Source organism: Rhea pennata, chromosome 4 (assembly GCF_028389875.1).
Source record: "Rhea pennata isolate bPtePen1 chromosome 4, bPtePen1.pri, whole genome shotgun sequence".
Classification (NCBI taxonomy): domain Eukaryota; kingdom Metazoa; phylum Chordata; class Aves; order Rheiformes; family Rheidae; genus Rhea; species Rhea pennata.
This window is the reverse complement of record NC_084666.1, coordinates 30,188,358-30,206,906: the sequence shown is the minus strand read 5'-3', so window position 1 is coordinate 30,206,906 and position 18,549 is coordinate 30,188,358. Positions and strand designations below refer to the sequence as shown.

The following is an 18,549-nucleotide window of genomic DNA, read 5'->3' as shown; positions in this document are numbered from 1 at the left end:
TGCAGTCTTGCTCCTGTGGCCATGAGACTAACTCTACAAGTACAGGAGCACAGGAACAGCTTCACTTTAGTTCCAGTCAACTGATTTACCATTTTAGTCTGCTATCGCTGTCTTTATGGACTTAAATTGGGCCGAGCACACTCACGCGCTTAAAGGACTAGAAGAAACATTCTGTCCCTGGCGTCTTTCAGAAAACTTTTTGTTTTGTTTAAAGAATAATTTTTGTTAGGTAAGGAAAAATGTTTTCTTCCTAGTAGTGAGGGAATATAGCCCCAGTGTATTAAACCTAGGATGAAAGAAATTACCTCAGCATTTGGATGCTGCCGACTTCTTTTTTAGTATTTTCAGGTGGAAAGAGATCTCTTGAAATTCTTCATTAGAAAAGAAGCTTTCAAATAGCAAGTAGAACTAACAGTTGATACAGTTTATCAATTAAGAAGAAATTTAGCAATAAGAGAAGGGAGCATGCATCCTGCATTAATTTTCAATAATGGAGTTTGGAAAAGTTTTTCCAAGATCTCTATTTTAAGTGTAGAGACTGAAAATTCCAGAACCAAATATGCAGAGAATTTAAAGAGCTTTTGAACTGAAGTTCTGGCTCTTATTATTAGAATGGCCAAAATTTACATCCAATATCTGAGCACGCTGAAATTTTTTGCCTGGACCTCATTTAGCTACTTGTCAAAGCAATGTAAAGTCTACTCAAATCATATATTCCAGTGAGCTAGAGCAAAATGGTAAACAGCTCAGTTTTCAGTCCTTCACTACATGCAGTTCAGTTTTGTTACGTGTAAAAAAAAAAACTTAATAAATAAGAAGAAAGCCATTAAATAATTAGCAATAGAGACATAATTTTGTAGTTTACTTAATGATCTGTGGACAGTCACTCCAGGCTTTTGCTTTCCTCTTGGCTAATGCAAGCCAGGCTGGTTCTGTTGACACAGGGTTAGCATCAGGCGTAGAGAATCTCTTGGCCACCTCTTTTGCCAGGGGAGTTGATGGAACAGAATCTGAAATTTCCACTTTATCATGCAAAGGGAGGGGGAGAAAACAAGCATTAGTTGAACAGTGTAATTTGCTGCAGACTGCTAGAGAAATCTGTAATTCTCTGTGAAGGTGTTCTGATCTAACACTTCGTATTTATTTCCAACCCCTTTTAGTTGAATCTCACTTTTGATTCTATTTTCCAAATAATCAAATTAGGATAAGCTGAATTTCCTTTTTCACAGGTGATTCCATATAATGTAAATCAAAAAATCAGGACAATATTTTCATAGTCTCCATGAGGTCAGGGAAAACATGTCCAATTTGCCAGTCTTTGTTTTTACATAAGCAACTTAATTGCATCTGCAGTATTGCCAACAGTGACAAATAAAGCCAGGAATTTTTTTTTCCTGAAAGTGTCCTTGGTAGTGCAGCTGCTGACTATGTGTAACCCCACTGGCTTCAGCACGATTTAGCCTCCTTGTTCAGATTTAGACTCCTTAAATAAGCACAGAGAAGAAAGTGGTCCTGTAGTTTTCTATTTCAGTTAACCAATCAGCTCGTGAGGCTGTTGAAGGAAAAGATGAAAAAGGTCTCTCCCATAGCTGTTTGTCTTAAACAAAAAACAAAAACCTAGTTTTAAGAAAAGTCCGACAAATAGCTGTCCCAGTATAAAAACATGCTGAATACAAAACTGGCTTCCGCTAACTTCATGAGCAGAACCGTAAAAGTACGTTGTGGAAGTCAGTCAGATGGGGAGAGTATTTAGTTCTGAGGCAGTGGATGCCATTAAAGGCAACGTGGACAGAAACGAGTCCTACCTGAGCCCTAGGGAGCTTACTCTAAAAAGTTTAATTACAAAAATAACTCTTCATTAATCCCCCATGGTACATTTTCTTTTATGCATCAAATAATTTTTAAGTGTTCAGATTCAGTACAAACTGCTTTTAGTTGCATTTCATTTTCAGACTTTGAATACTTTAAAAAGCTTTAATCTTGCATGGACGGTGAAAATCGTTTATTTTCTTTTTAGTATAACTTTAATGACTTATTTTTAGCTACAAGAAGTAAATGAGCAGCAACAGTAATTATTGCTGTCAACAAACACTTTGAAAAAGGCTTTGCCCTCTTATCAGTTCCTGTTGTACAAGACTGAGGTGCAAGGCTGAAATACACCAACTTTTTCCTGGGCTCGGGGTCTGGGGTGGTTGTTTGTGTGTTTTGGCTTTTTTTTTTTTTTTTTTTTTTTTTTTTATGGTCATTAGATTAGGACTCAGCAAACTTGCTTATGTTAATCAAGTCCTAGCCTCGTCTTCTGCCTTAAGTACAGTACTAACTAACTGAAGGAGACTGAATCAACGTTACCATCATAATAAACATATACTTGTTTATATTACATTTGTGCAGTTGGTAATGGCCACCTGATTCCAAATGTACACAGTAATCACAGGGAGAGCAAATCACTGTTTTCTTAAGGGACAACAGAGTTTTATGCCTTCACTTTCACTAATTCAAAATTAGTGATTTTCCTCCTAAAACTCACATTTTAGGGCAAACAGGCAGACTGAGGCTCTGTGGGTTTTTTTGGTTTTTTTTGTTTTTTTTCCCCAGCTCTTTTCTGATCTAGTTTGGCATAACCTAATGTGCTAAACTGGTTTTTGCTGGAGTTCCCAATGTGTTAGAGTACCACATAATATCAGACTACTGAGGCTTTTTTGATAGAGCATCAATAGGGCCTTGTTAGGGGTTGTGACAGGAGGAGGGGAACATGCTATAATGCTTTTCTGCTACTGCTAAAGCCAGCCTGGACGCTGGAAGCAGGTTAACAGCAGAAATGTTTGGGGCAAGCTGTATGGAGTTTTGCAAATAAAACAGAAGTACTCGGGCTTATCCGTACTGCACTACAGTTGCGACGTGGACATACAGCTGCTGAAGCAAGTAACTGTAGGCTCACATAGAGGATCTAAGTTCAGTTAAGAACAGTCAGGATCCAGTCTGTAGCATGAGTAACAATGTTTCAATCATCTTTACTATTACAGATCTGTAAGAGAACTGAATTATCTCGTCACTTTTACCTAGTTACATTCCATAATTCTTAGCTTGGAGTGGTACTGTACAGGTTGAGCTGATACATGTATTTACTTTCACAGAAGCCCAAATTGTTTACTGTATAACTTACTGAAAAAATATTTCTTCAGTGTCTATCTCTACTCTTCTCCCAAACCTTGTTCCTAGGATTAATGTTGATTAGGGAAAAATACCTATTTTTTTCAGTTGCTTCTATTTCAACAATTACCTTATTCAACTCGTATTATGTTCTTTGGGGAGGTGTTTACTTTAGTGTGCCTGGTCTTTGAATACGTAATTCTTTAAGCTTGTCTAAGTGACAGATGATAAAGTAATAAGTTCTGGTTCCTTTAGAACCAGACTCTTAGCTAGGAGGGAGAAATCTGAATTAAGGGTGATGGGTTGCATTCAACTTACTTACTGGATTAGCTTTCACATTTTTGAACGAAACAAAAGTACCCATTCCAAATACTCTGGAGAGTATTTCTCCTCTGCAAACTGGGAGGCAGGAGAACATAGTATGTCTTATTTACCAATATCAGATACATTTTGCAGAAGTTTGGCACCATGCTAACCCCCAACCTCAAGGCAAAACACTGTTGCAGTTGCAATTTACAGTAGATCAAATTCCCCTAATGTGCATTAGTCTTGTTCCAAAAACATTTGCTGGACATGGCTTGGGGAAACAGCTAATTTTTTAACTTGACCTCAGGCAATTTTGAGCAAGTGTACTAGTGCAAGTTTAATAACCTGAAGAACCTAGTAAAAACCTGCTAAAAATACGTACTTTCAGCCTGATGGCCAGCACATACGACTGAGACAAACCATGTTGCTTCTTGTTGAAAGCAAAAATACTTGTAATTCTAGGGGTAATACGTGACACAAAAAAAGATCCGTTCTCTTTCTCTGAACCACACAATGCTGCTACTAAAAGCACAATCCTAGGGTAAATCTGAATCTCTCACTGTACCTGTCACCGAAGTTGGAAGAGTATTAGACTTCTTCAGCTGCTCCCTTCTTTCTAGTCTTGTCACAGCAGTCTCAATTTTTTTCTCCCCTTCGTGAGGGGTGGATTTCTGCGGTGTGCTTGCTTTGGTGCTGCTGCTTTTATTATCTGACTGATTACTTAGCGCAGCCTAGAACAGAGAAGGAAAACTGTTAAATGAGAATGTTATGTAATGGATAGAAGTAAGAGTTGTCACACTTGGTGCTGTCCCTGCTCACCTGTCCTTTCCTTAACCTTCCTTTTAGGCAAAGAATCAAAACACTAATACTTCTAAAACTAGTAGTTATTAAAGCTAGTAAAAGAAGACACAGCAAAACTAAATTAATTAATTTGTCATTTCAGCCAAAATTCTGAAAAGTTTGAACCAGTGCTACTTGCTAAATATATATATATATATATATATATATATATATATATATAAAATGTGTGTGTATACTAGTGCTATATGTATATATATGTATATATAAAATATATATGTATGTTATGTGAAACAGACTTTATTTGAACAGTTAGTTGAAATGCTTCATTGGAACTACTAAGTAAAGCACCTACATACCTGAGCTATATAATATAGCTATATAGCACTGAGATGTATGCGAAAAAGAGTACATATGTGTGGGCAACCTCACGCTTGGTGCTGTTGTCTTCAACTCATTATATAATTATGCCTGTGTCCATCAGAAATTTGAGTCTCAGAACAAACATCAAAGTATCCTTAGTTAGCCACACAGTTTCTTTTCTTACCATCAATGTTATCTATATACAGCATTACTGCTTATATAGCCTCACTTCTGTACTGCAAGGAAAAATGTTTTACTTACTTACTAATAGAAAACCACGGATAGTAAATGCCTATTTAGAAAACAAGACAGAAGAAATGATGAATTCAGTGCCTGTTTCAAGCATTTTGAATGTTTTACGTGACAGCTGACTTCTTCACTTCATCTACTTTTATCTGAATAATGTAAGTAAGTTCTAATAAAAGATAATCAGTAATATTCATCTATATTCACCTATAAATAAATATTCCAGCAGCTATCCCCAAGTACTAAGGTTCGCCATCTTGTTTAATTGAGCTTTGAAGAACCATGTGAACCCTTCTGCTGCACCACCCAAAGCAGCTTTAGAACCACAGGAGAAAGAAGTGCATTTATCAAAGGGTCTCTTGCACTGTGGTCATGTTTATGACAGCCATTAACTTCCATGTGATGTTAAGACATCAGAGAAATCCTTTGGGCATCAGAGATAATACTAAAACTGCCACATTGTTGCACAATATTTACAATATTTAGGCTGTCTCAGTCTTGCAAAAGGGAACTTGAGAATTTCAGACTACTCTTTGCAAACCCACACTTTAGCTTTTATGAAATACTACAAACTGAACTACAAAAAAGTCCCCTTCACATAATAAAACTAGCTAATAGTTAGAATGATGGTATCAGTATTTCTAATGGGTAAATTTATAAAGGTTGTTTACATTTTCTTTAGCCAGCTTCTCTGCTTGCTTTGCTTCTCTGGCTTGTCTCCTCTCTTCCCTGGTAGCTTGCTGCTCACGAAATCCCTTTTGTTTTTGCAGCGCTAATGTAATCCAAAGTGGTTGTGAAGTTTCAACTTTTTCCATCAATTTGGAGCCATCTAAAGAGTGTCTGCTCTGGAGGACTGGTTTTTCTGAAAGAAAAAGTAAAAAGAATTGGTTGAGTAATACCTCTTGTCTCGAGCAAACCAGGGCCGCTTCTGTACCTGTGAAAGCTCTAGCATTAGGCTCATTGAATTCCAGGTCATTCACAGGCCTTCATGAACTGCCTGTCAAATTCTGAAACACGCTGTGATTTTTTTTCAAAAGATTAAGATCTAATTCAACACTCTCATACAACTGTCCAAATTTGTCTTCTTTTTTAAAAAAACAAGCCTACCCAGACACAGATTAGATTTGTAACCTAATTTATTACATGTACTCCCACTACCTGAGGTATTTAAGTGAAGGGGATGCATATGCATTGATTATTTACACCTGTGATGAAAGAGAGACAAGCCACTAGATAGGGAAATTTCCATTTTCCAGTTGTATTTTTAAGAGAAGATGAGTGTCCATATTTCAACCGTATAGAAGCAGCTGAAATTATGTATTCTCATAAATGCCACCCATCTTAAAAAAAAATTTTTTTAATCGTCACTTGAGCACTAGCTGTTTCCCCATTCAGTGAAGTGATTCAACTTCAATGAAAGATGAGTTGTTTAATTTTTTCTTCAATAACTGGAATTTATGTAAAAAGACTGTATCTATCTTCACATTGAAAGGCAGCTGGGATGAAAGTCTTTAGCATAAGAGCTTCTCACCTTCTCCAAATCCATCTTGTATCTCAAAATGCCCTGGTCTAGAAACAGCAGAACCTGAATTCACCTTTTGCTGCAGAGAGCATTGGTGCCTTGTTTTACTCCCAGAAAGAAAATAGACTTTGAGCAGTTAGTTGAAATGTTTCATTGGAACTACTAAGTAAAACACCTATAATCAAATACTGCACAATTTTTAAATTTTTGTACTGGTGTTGCAGGAGGGGTTCAAGGCTAAGAACGTTTCTGATGACAAGCTAGAGACCTGCTGAACGCTGCGTGAAATTGGGGCTGGCACCAGTAGAGAGTGTGAGCAGCGGACAGCAGCGCTGCAGGTGCGAAGGGTCCTGCAGAGCTCAGTGAGCACAGAAACCCTCAGAGCCCGGTCCCAGCTCTCCCAGGTTGGCAGCTCTGCCTCCAATTCGTTTCCATGCACCCTTATTTAAAAATAAAAGTGGAAGGAAAAAGCGTATCTAGCGCCTGTGGTCAAAGAAATTGTGAAAATAAGCAGTATTTCCACTGAGATACAGAATCATAGACCAGTAAGGTTGGAAGGGACCTCTGGAGATCATCTAGTCCAATCCCCCTGCTCAGCAGGGTCACCTAGAGCATGTTAGACAGGGTTGCAGCCAGGCAGGCCTTGAAGATCTCCAGAGAAGGAGACTCCACAACCTCTCTGGGCAAACTGGTCCAGTGCTCCGTCACTCTCACAGGGAAGAAATTCCCCCTCACGGTTAGGCAGAACTTCCTGTGGTTCAGTTTCTGCCCATCGCCTCTTGTCCTGTCACATGGGACAACTGAAAAGAGTTTGTCCCCGTCCCCCTGACACCCTCCCTTCAGGTACTTTACACATTGATAAGATCCCCCTCAGTCTTCTCTTCCCCAGGCTGAAGAGGCCCAGCTCTCGCAGCCGTTCCTCACAGGGCAGGTGCTCCAGCCCTCTGATCATCTTCGTAGCCCTACGCTGGACTCTCTCCAGTAGCTCCGTGTCTCTCTTGTCCTGGGGAGCCCAGAACTGGACACAGGACTCGAGATGAGGCCTCCCCAGGGCTGTGAGTTTTAGAAATGCCTTTAAGCACTGTAAAAGTCAGGATTGGGAAAACTGGGATTTCACAATTAAATGCTAAAACCTTAAACCTTGCTCTTTTGAGTGCCCTTGCAGTTACAGAGTTTTTTTTTCCTCTGGAACAGAATACACTTTCAGAGCACAAGGGCTTTCAACCTTACTTTAAAGAGCCAATATGGTCATTGTATTGTTTCGGCTACCGCAGAGTGCTACTGAAATTCCGGTGGCCAGCGATACTAGGTAGAGGATTTGCCCAGGACTGGCACTATGAGAGCACCTAGATCTTAATAAGGTTAGATACATCACCCTAGAAACAGCTACAGTATAATATAATTTATAAAAACGATCCCCCCTGCTTAGATGACATCATTGCACACGGAACACAAAGTAATATACTCCCATCATTCAACTCGCTAGGTAACATCTCTCTCAAGGAAAACATATGCACTTCAGTAACTTCCAAGGCATTAATTTTCTTGAGGAGGCCACATTGGCCACGGCTGAGTTTGTGTGCATCTCAGTTAAACTGTAGGAAGGGGGCATCTCAGTCATTTGCACAACCCTAGCAAAGTACTGGTACTCAATAAATAACATACCAAGTAAGAGTTATAGTTTAAGACCAAATTTCTGCCTCTGGACTTCCATATCCCATTCCTGAAGCGCAGACAATAGTTAAATGGCATTTTCAAAGTACATACCTTTTTTCAGTGGCTCAGGCTTTTTGTCATTTTTTTCTCTCCACGGGATACTTATAGATGGGAAAAACGATTTCTTTTCTCTGGTTTCTTCCTCTTCATTTTTGTATTCATTCAGTGCTACGGGGGACACCGCATTTAGTTTGTCTTCTCTTTTCCAGCTACCATCTGATTCAGCTTTAACCAGCTTTTGCCCTAGAGCATCAGCTAGGTTTGATCTGTTCATTTTAGAGAGAGGAGATGATGGTGGCGTCTGGCTGGTGGGCTTTGGAGCTAAAGCAGGTTTCTGTGTGACCAGTGACTTGCATGTAGGTTTCTCATATGGAGGGAGAGCACTCTGGCTGGTAGCTGGTAGGACCGGTGGAGTGCCCGCTGGCTGTGAAATCGCCAGCGCAGGAGTTGAAGAGTCTTTCGAGTCTTTTACACTACCAGGAACATTTGCTCTTCCTACGCCAGGGGATGTACTCTCTTGTGGAGCGAAAACAGTGGATTCTTTTTCACTTTCTGTTGTAACTAGTGGGTCAGGCATGCCATCAAAACTATCTCCAGCACTGTATCTTTTCTTTTTCCTTTGCTCTACTTGCTGATCATAATGGAAACGTAAAGAATAGTTTGTCCTCCGCAATTTTATTCCAAAAGGAGAAACATTTTCTTCTCCATTCGGTGCTGATTTATCTGTTTTTCTTGTGCTATTATTCTGTTGATTTTTATTCTGTTGATTTTCCAGAGCACCTGGAAACTCTGACTGGGGTAATTCTTTGCCTGGAGAATGAGGAAAACTTGGAACAAGAAAAGATGGAAGATCTTTTGCAAATTTACAGCCTTCTGTGTTGTCTGTCATTTCACTGTGGGCTTCCATTTTCTCCTTAGCCATTTCAGCTAAGTTATCCCTAAGAGTAGAAGCCACTTCCTCATTTGAATCAGTGGATAAGCCCATGTTTCTTCCCACAGGCACTTTTTCATTGCCTTTTGTTGCACTCACATTCTCAGCATCGGAATTGTTTTTTGAAGTTTCTGAAAATTTTTGCCATGCTGGCGTTATCGAGAACTTTGCATTTGCAGATAGGGTTTTCCTCAAGTTACCATGAGGAGCACCTCGTCCTCGGGGAGTCCAGTCATCGCTGTGTCTGCAGACACTTACTCGGTCTTTCTCATTATATTTGCTGTTTTCTGCATTCTTGAGGATTCTAGAGCGGATGGAGGCCCACTCAGCTAATATGGCTTGGTTGTTCAATGTCTCTTGTGCATATCTCATTTTACTGCTGCTAGGTCTGGGATCTGGCATTCTTTTCTGGGCCTTCTCTGGTGAAGGCACATCCACGTTTTTTCTTTCTTCTGTCAAGCCAAGTAATGACTTACAGGCCGTGTCCTTTATCTGGTTCAAGTTAACTGCTGTGCCACAGAGCTGTGCTCCAGTGACCAAAATGGCTGTATGGGGGACACACACAGATGATGGGAGCGTATGAGAGCCCTTGCTGGAAGTGTGCATCCTGTAGTCTTTGATGGATGAAGAAGAGAGTCCTGCTCCTTTGACAGGCATGACTGGGCTCAGATTTACTTTCTGAAATATGATCTGTTTCTCTCCGGAAGACACTTGAAATGTGAAGGGTCTGGATGCAGTCTGCCTTTCATCTACCTCCTGCCACCTTAGTTCTTCCCCTATTCGCTTTTGTTCCTGAGCCTCAACTTCTCTTTTCAGTTTTTGCGCTAGCATTTCTTCTGCTGTTTTATTTTCTTTCTCTGGCTGTTTGATTTTTGGGGGTCTTGAGTCTTCTTGGAGCTTCTCCTCTACTGGGTGCCTATCAGCCCCTCCAGAAGACAACTGATCCTTTTCCTTTTCCTGTTGCTGTTCTAAGGATTTGTGGTGTTCTTGCTGCTTTTCCTGAAGATTTTGTCCTTCTGTGTCTATCTTCGGCTCCTCCAGCTTGTTCCACTCTTGTTCATTTTGTTCCTCTTGCTTTTCCAGTCCTTCTTGTTGCACACTATCTTCACTCTCCATGTGCATTTGTTTTGTGAGCTTATGTCTCCTCTGCTCTTCCCATTTCTGTTGCTTCTCCATTACTGGCTGAGGTTGCTCCTCCTCTCTCTTTTCTCTTTCCTCCTCCTTCAAATGCTGCCTTTGTTTCTCCTTTTTCTTTTGTTGTTTGAGGGTTTCAGCTTCTTTCTCATCCTTCAGTTTCACTTCAGGTTCTTGAAGCTCTTCCTCTAGCTCTTCTCTCTGTTCTTCTTGCCTGTTTTGTTCCTCCAGTTCTTTTTGTTCCTCCAGATCATTTTGTTGTTCTTCTTCTTGCCACTGTTTTTCAGTCTCATGTTGCCTTAATTCTTCCAACTCTAGCCTCTTCCGCTCCACCAGCTCTTGCCTCTGTTGCTCCTCCAGCTCCTTGCGCCTCTGCTGCTCCTGCTCCTGGTACTTCTGCTCCTCCAGTTCTCGCCTCTGTCGTTTCTCCAGTTCCTGCCGCTTCTCCTCCTCCAGCTCTCGCCTCTGTTGCTCCTCCAGTTCTTTGTGCCTCTGCTGCTCCAGTTCCTGCTGCCTCTGCTCCTCCAGCTCATGCCTCTTTTCTGCCTCCAGCAGTCTTCTCTCCTCTTCCTGGCATGCTTGCTCTTCTACTCTCAAATATGTCTCTTCTTCAAGGAGATGCTGCTTGCTCTCTTCTTCACAATGCCTTCTTTCCTGCTCTTTTTGCATCTGCTCAAGTTCTTGGCACCTTTGTTCTTCCATTTCTCTTTGTTCTTCCATTTCTACAATCTGCTTTATCCTTTCAGCCTCAAAGATCCCCCAGTGATCTTCATTTATTTTCTCCTCTGCCAGCTTAAGCTCCTTCTGTTCATCTTTGTTCTGGATTAGCTTGTCGGCTGTGATGTAACCTGGGTACCTGTCTGCATATAGCTGAGTTTCTAGATCCTCTGGCTCAAATTCTGTTACTGTTAAACTTTGTGATCCCTAGAATGGGGAGACAAGTTTGAAGTTACTTAATATTGCATACTGGCTTAGTATTCTCTATAGTGAAGAAACAATCAGTTGCAAATGCAGTAACTTTTTTTAAAAAAAAAAAAAAAAAAGAAAACGATATAGATTCAGAGTGATCATACTTCAATTTATGGATTACATCACATTACATTACAGAAGTATATCCCATGGCACTAACCTACTGGAATGATGTCCTTTAAAAGAAGAAAACAATCTCAACAGTGATAAAAAATATAATGCTAAATAATGAATCTCCATTTGGTATACATGAACTAATGCAGACTGAGACCTGCCATTATAAATGTACAGAAGCCTGAGGAACAGACTACAAGTTTTATATCCCTGTTCTATTACTTAAAATTCCATTCTTTAAGCTTGAAATATTTAGCACCATTTAAAGACATTGTTTGGCCAGCTCTTTCACTGCAAATCTAGCTGTTACTTGCAGAGACAGAAGGTGGCCCTGCAGAAGAAAGCTGTGTAACACTAGCCAGGAAAGAACACTGCTCAGAGAAATGGAATTTGGTTGCCTTTCACAAATCCTATATATTCCTCGGTATTACCAGTGCCGAGATTTCCTTTCTATTTGCAGGAAGCTTGGAACCGCCAACAAATAGAAAACCTAGAGCTCCCTAGCAACACTGTGCTGTACTGAGGCACACGGTACTTGCTGGTGATGGAGATGGTCACTGAGTATGACCTGAACCCATTTGAAGGGGGGTTAATGAGGCTAAAAAAGTTGTAGTCTTTTCTTTTTTCCTTTCTTTCCTCAAGGTTCCTTCTGGTTCCCTGTGCCATGTGCCTGCCCCACAACACTCACATGTGAGTGCAATACTTGCAATAAACTGAATGGAGAGCTTCTTCACAGCTTACTTACACTATAGAGATCCTTGTCTCTGTAGTGACACAGTCTAAAGACAAGCTGCACTCAGACAATGCTTCCCAGCAATTTTCATGAGAAAAACAGCTTGGCTAATACCATGTCCAGCTGTCATTTGTCCAGCCATCATTTAATTAAACAAAACCATTCTGCTTAAACAAAAGGGTTAATTTAATTTCTTCATTATAAGAGTTAGAAATGCAAGTGCAACGGTGGGGTAGAAGGGTCATCGGCATTAGACCTCTTCTGTAGCCTGCATTAGTTGAACAATCTGGTCCCATTTACAAACACTGACAAAATGTCAGGATAAAAACCAAAATAATCATGCAGTAAATGTACCAAGGCAGGATTTGATCATTCATTCTAAAACTAGAAAGATCTCTTTTTTACTAGAAAAGCTAGAATCAGGACGCCCTCCCAATGTCAAATCCTAAAGTACTGCAGGGGAAATAGTATTTGTCTCAACTAACTATATTAAAACTTCTGTGCTTCTTGGCTCCAGCTAAGGTTTCATCTTAAGTTCTCCATCTTGATTTCAAAACAAAACAAAACAAAACAAAACAAAAAAAACCAAGCAACACCTTGTTTTGCCCTGAAGCCATAAGATTTGTTGCAGAAGCTTTCAGTAACTATCCCTGATGGTGTTAATCATGCCTGAGGCCAGGCCTCTCCTATTGTTACTCCTGGAGCAGCCAGCTACAGTTATTTTGTACCCAGCTTCAAAAGCAAATCCCCTCCTTTCCTTATTTAACCAGAAGTTCACTACCTTTGTTAATCTCCTGTGCTTTCTTGACATCCTCTGCTTTTTTGGCTTTACTGACAGCTTGTGTTTAGCTGCACTGTTGTCTAGACGAGCTACAGCCTGGGGAACTGCATCCAAATTGATCGTTTCAATGGTGCCAGAACAGGAAAATTGTCTTTTTGGCCGAGATGATTTGACTGGAGCAACCTGTTTGTATTAAAAACACAAAGAAGTTATTATTAAGCTAATTATTCTATTTAAAAATATATAAAATCTGCAATTTTGAATTCAAAAGTGGTTATTAGCAGAAAAGATATCAAAACCTGTTTTTCCATTGTACAAATCAAACTTTAGACAGGAGAGTTAAAACTCTTAACAGTTTCTTGTTTCCAGTACCATACATATGTTTTCATACTTTTCAGTTAAAAATTACTTAGACCATTTAACAGATTTTTTTCATGGTTTAGTTCCCTAAAGTTGTTGTAAATGGGAAGGGCAGAGACAGAGCTTTCAACAATGTCCCTAAGTCATTTTAAAATTTGCTTAATGTGGAAAAATACCTAAATCTAAATTTAGACTCTCCACTTCAGGCTAGGCTAAGTCAGAACTGCACTGCCTACACGGGAGATGACTAAGACTCAGATATCTCAGGCCAGCACAATGCCGGCAGAAGGGCTTCCTCCTACAGGACACAGTCATGTGGAGTTGTCCAAGCTAACACCAAAGAATAGCCAAAAAAAACCCCACAAAAACCAAAACCACCTGACTTTGGTGCTCTTTCTTTCACACTGCAGGTATTTGGCTTCCGAAACTGCAGATACAAACATTGTAATTTAGTGAGACTACCTGTATGAATAAATACAGTAGAATTTTATGTCTAGGCCTGTGAAGAATAGTCTGCTGTCACAGCGCTATTGCTAGTCCTGACTCTCCCGTAAGTCACTGAACTGTCATCGTTACACTTATATTTGACACAAGCCAAGTGGAAAAAGAAGATATAAAAACAGAAGGTAGAAAATATCTTCTGTAAGGAAAGAAAAATCACACACATTGTTTTCAAGACAACTCTGTAATCTTTGGCGGTTAAATATATGCTAATTGGGGAACCAATCACTATAAAAGTTGATGGAATATTTTTGCATACACTTACTGGATATATGTTGGCATAACAAAGTATTAGAAGTACTTATGAAAATTATGGTTCTATGATTAATAAATCAAATGCAGGAATGCTGTGAGACCAGCACAGATCATACTCTGCTCAGTTTTCTGCAATCAACTCTTCAGATAGAAACAGATTTCTCAATCTTAGTTACTGCTTATTTACTAGTTCCAAAACAGCAATGTTCACAAAATTTTGGATGAACAGGAAACAGTGAAATCAATATCACAATAAAAAGTGACTGTCAGACTTCCAATAATTAAAATTAGAAAGGCATTCAGTGCAAACTAAGTATAAAAGATTTGTTACCTTTTCTTCCACTTCATGTCCTGTTCCAGGCAAATTCATAGTCCTCAACAAATCTGCAGTGTCAATTGACTAGAAAACAAGATTATCATGGCTAGATATTAGAATGCTAGAATTAGAAAAGATCTAATAAACAGGATTCAGAGAACTTGTGGAATCGTGCAATTTAGATATGAAAAAGGCCTATTAGTTTTTTTTTTTACACTATTTCCTGTCACAGCAAAATTGATGGATAAAAACTTCTTGTTTCTGAATATTATGATTTTCTCTTTGTTGCTTTTTGAATCACTATTGTCTACACAGAAGCAGTTGCTGATACAAGACCCCATATGAGACAAAACACACTTTCTTAACAAGATAACAAGGCTCAAAATTAAAAGAAAAAAAGCACAGCTTTGTAGGGTTTCAAGCAGTTCTTCATAATTTTTTTTTCTCTTGATCTAGTCCCAAGAAAACTAAGAACCTTGTCTCTTCCTAGTCAGGCATTACCTCTGCTGCAAAGTCCCACTAGAGATTCTTGACAACTCCTTTTCTTACAAGGCAAACAGGATCCCCACTTAGGCCCTGCAGAGAAATCAGATCCTAGCTAAGGACTCCTCTGCTATCTTCCCTCTGAAAGCCATTTCTCAGGAGGGGATTTTAAGGCACAGCACTCATCACATTTAGAAACGTACTTATTACACCACAGTAGTACTTCATAGCCTAATGAATGCTGGGATCCCATTATGCCAGGTGCTGTGCACACATGTTAAAGTACAAACTTTTCTTCTAAGCAGGTTATTAGTATAAAGCCTAAAAAGTCACCTTCACAATCACAGGGTAAATAAAACGCAGAACCCTTGCCATTGATCCGTGTTACTGAGGAAAATCAAAAGTCACAAACCAACACACGAAAAATGCTTGAAGCACTACAGTACTATGCCATGCTAGACACACCAGCTTCCGAGCAGAAGACAGGGACCTATGCAGATAAACACCCAGAGGAGTTACAAGGCCAACAGCAGAGACATGAACAGAAACCAGGCAAGCTGACTGCCATGTACCAGAAAGTTTCCAGCCAAGCAGGCAGGGAGTAGTGTTCAGTCAGAGAAAAGGGACGTGCTCCAAGTTCCTACTGTTTCTAGACATTTAGAGTTGGTTTGTGGGTTTCTGTCCACACACTTGGAGCAAGGGATGCTTGCTCCCTCTATATTTGGAAAACTCTGTGCAAAGTAGCATTAAATTTGTTTTTAAAAGAATGATAGTATTTAATAGAGCAGACAGTAAGGATTGATTCTCTCTTATTATTATTACATAAAGATACTCTGTTAAATTTTAGTACTTGAATTAATTTTCCTTTGAGTTGGAGGTCTCTAGGTGATCTTCTAGGGACTCAGCAGGACCCAGCAAGAGAGCTGTCTGCAAAAAATGTATGTTGGTACCAAACAAGAAGTCATCTCCCAGTACCAAGATATACAGCCAAATCTGTCTCCTTGTGCTCTGATGTATGCAGGATGCCCTTGTTTCACCTTAAGTGATTGCTTCACAGGAGACTATTTGTGAAGCAGAAGTAGTACATCGTATTGACTTCACTTGTAACCTTCCAGGCTGCAAAGGAAGAGGAAGGTGTGTGTATTTCCTATCCAAAAACCTGACTCTCTGACAGATCCAACCACAGCCTTGAAGGAAGGGGTAACGGTAAGAGAAGCTAAGCTGCCCTTTGAAGACTGATGAAGAGTTTGGGCCACCTCAAACAGAAACCCCCCTGCTACATGTTTGGCTGAATGTAGGCATAGGCAATAGAAGATGCTCGCTGTCACTGCCTTTCATAGCATACATACATAGTATATTCAAAAGACTTGTGAAATCATGCGATTTGGAGATGGAAAAACACATAGCTATACAAGCTCTTGCACATTAGCACTCATTAGCTAGCTGAGGCCCATGTCCTTGTGTCCCTCCTTGATCTTACTGCCTGTATACACACAAGTGGGTTGTTGCATGCCTTCTGCAAAGATTTGCAGGCACAGGAAGCTTCCTCTGAGCTGTTAAGGGTTTCACTTTGTCCCCTAGGTTCCCATCAGTGACAAGATTAGGAGATTTCTAGAGAGCTGTCGTCACTACCTGTGTTCCTACATTATCTTAACAAGCCCTTGTAGGCATTTGAATGCCTACAGTTCCTGGCATCAAAATCAATGGATAATTACCTGGATTATACTGGATACTTGGATTCATGGATAGTTATCAAAATATTTCTTTCCCCTGTTTGTCTTTAGTTTCTGTTCTATAAGAAAATGGATATTTGCCCTGAAAGCAAGTATTTTACTGATTTATGCTCCAGTCTCTCTCATTGTGAAAGAATTTTCATTTTTGCCATGCAGTGCTGCACACAACTTTCCACGTTAGGAAATCCATAGACATTTTCTGTCTCACATAAGTTCCTCTTTTCCAGCTATGCTGTGAGCATTGTCTGCTTTGCTGGAAGTTCAGAGCAGACATTCAAACTGCTGATTTTGTAGCTCCCTGCTCAGGACGCCGAGTGCATACACTTCTCACTAGCCCAAGAAGCCCGAGCTGCGAGATCCTACTCACATAAAACAGCTCAATGAGCTGAGGTATGCCTCACTGGATACATCTGCCATGTCCCAGTGAACTTTACTGTTTCAGTACCACTATGATGCTGTGAATATGTCGATTTAAAGTGCTTACTTTATTACCACTGTCTGAGAGCACTGTGTCCTGCTGAGTCTCAGTCTCCACAGGGCTACTGAGCAATACATCCTCTTCTACACTAGCATTTGCCTCCCCCATTGTCCTCACAGAAACTGTCATTTGTGGAGGCTGCCCAAATTTAATATTCTTGGCCAACTGTTGCTGAAAAACAAGAGGAGAAAAAAAGGTATTTATATTATGAGCAATATAAGCCAAGTCTAGCGTGCACCCTTTCTCCACATACAAATACTCAGGGCAACTTCTGGCTCTGGACAGAAAACCAAGTCAAGACTCACATTGCTGCAGCACGGTAGCCACTCCCTCTTCTTTCTCTCCTCAATGTCATCAAGGTCAGGAATTACAGCCTGAACTGTGATTTTGCATTATCAGCTTGCGATCTCAATGTTGCCATTTTTTTCAAACTTACTGTGACTCTTGAAACATTTTTCCTGTTTTGCAAATCTCCCTATGTTCCTAGGTTAAGACTTTGCTTATAAAAGCTCATTACTAGGCCTTACAATTGCAGCAAAGCATTAAATTCATGACACCACTTTACCATGATAAGCTAAAATTGTGCCAAAAGGCAACCTCTTTCTTCTACAGCCCCCAAACCCTGCATCCCATGCAGCCATAGTTGTTAAAAATATCCTTATAGTGAGATGCACTTCTAAGTTTTAAATGTTAAGGCTTTGACATAACACTGCCTTAGAAGAGGCAAATTCTCAAAGGAGGGGAAACCCAGCTTCTCTGAGATGCTTGATCTCACAGAAACTGTACACAAACTGTATCATGCTCATGTGCACTGCCACATCACCACTTTTGCACAAGAAAGTTTATTCATGGGTGTTCCAGGAGATCTACGGATAAAAGAGCTTCCATGCCATACATTTTCCTTGTAATCATCTCTTAAGGGCTACAGGAAAGTACTCTTGAATTACATCAACGATGAGATGAGTAAAATAAGCAGCATATAATATCTGCCATCAGGTAAGGTCATTTGAGGAAATTACATCTTTGGGTAATGCTGGGATACATACCACAAAGTTTTTGAGGGTAAACATCTTTTTAGCATAACAGTTAAAAGAAATTCTCTTGAAAATGAAATAGATAGGCGTGAGGAACATTTAGTGATAGATTTTCTTCCTGAAATATTGCAAGAAATCACTCTAAGTTGGAGAGAGGGGAGCAAGTAGTTCTTTTCCTGCCCTAGCCTTCTAAAGGACAGCAAACTCTCCAAAGGAGATCTTCCATCTCTGTCTTTTGTTGCTGTGAACATCTCCAGCTCAACAATATTCACAGCAGGAATTCACTTGTGTGACTTGTTCAATATGAACGTTGGTTATATAAACAGACGCTGACAAGACTTTGCCTCTGAGAACTGCAGAAGATGACAGTAGCTGTTACGTAAAATAAGGACATTTTTTCTTTCCTGTAGGTTAGAATCAGTAACATGAGGGGCTGGCAAGGGAATATACCTTTTGATAGCAGTGGGTAAACCTCTAAAAGGATTCATGTCAGATCAGTCTTGGTTGCCATCACTGCACAGCAGACCAGACCCTTATCTAAAGTTTATCCACAATATCCCCAAATCATTACCAGGTCTCTGTATCAAACTTTTAACACAAAGTACATGCAATAACAGTCAATAACT

At 39.9% G+C, this 18,549-nt stretch overlaps 1 protein-coding gene across 1 annotated transcript; it reads right to left on the bottom strand.

Annotated features, from left to right (window-relative positions):
• Nucleotides 1–755: 755 nt before the first annotated feature.
• CRACD (capping protein inhibiting regulator of actin dynamics) lies at nucleotides 756–17,012 on the bottom strand. The gene is made up of 7 exons (XM_062575602.1): nucleotides 16,896–17,012; nucleotides 14,211–14,279; nucleotides 12,764–12,946; nucleotides 8,153–11,090; nucleotides 5,535–5,725; nucleotides 4,022–4,187; nucleotides 756–1,022 (listed from the first exon to the last, which is right to left on the bottom strand). Exons 1-7 carry the CDS (start codon nucleotides 16,995–16,997, stop codon nucleotides 862–864), a joined length of 3,810 nt encoding a protein of 1,269 aa, XP_062431586.1. The 5' UTR covers nucleotides 16,998–17,012; the 3' UTR covers nucleotides 756–861.
• Between the last annotated feature and the right edge of the window lie 1,537 nt (nucleotides 17,013–18,549).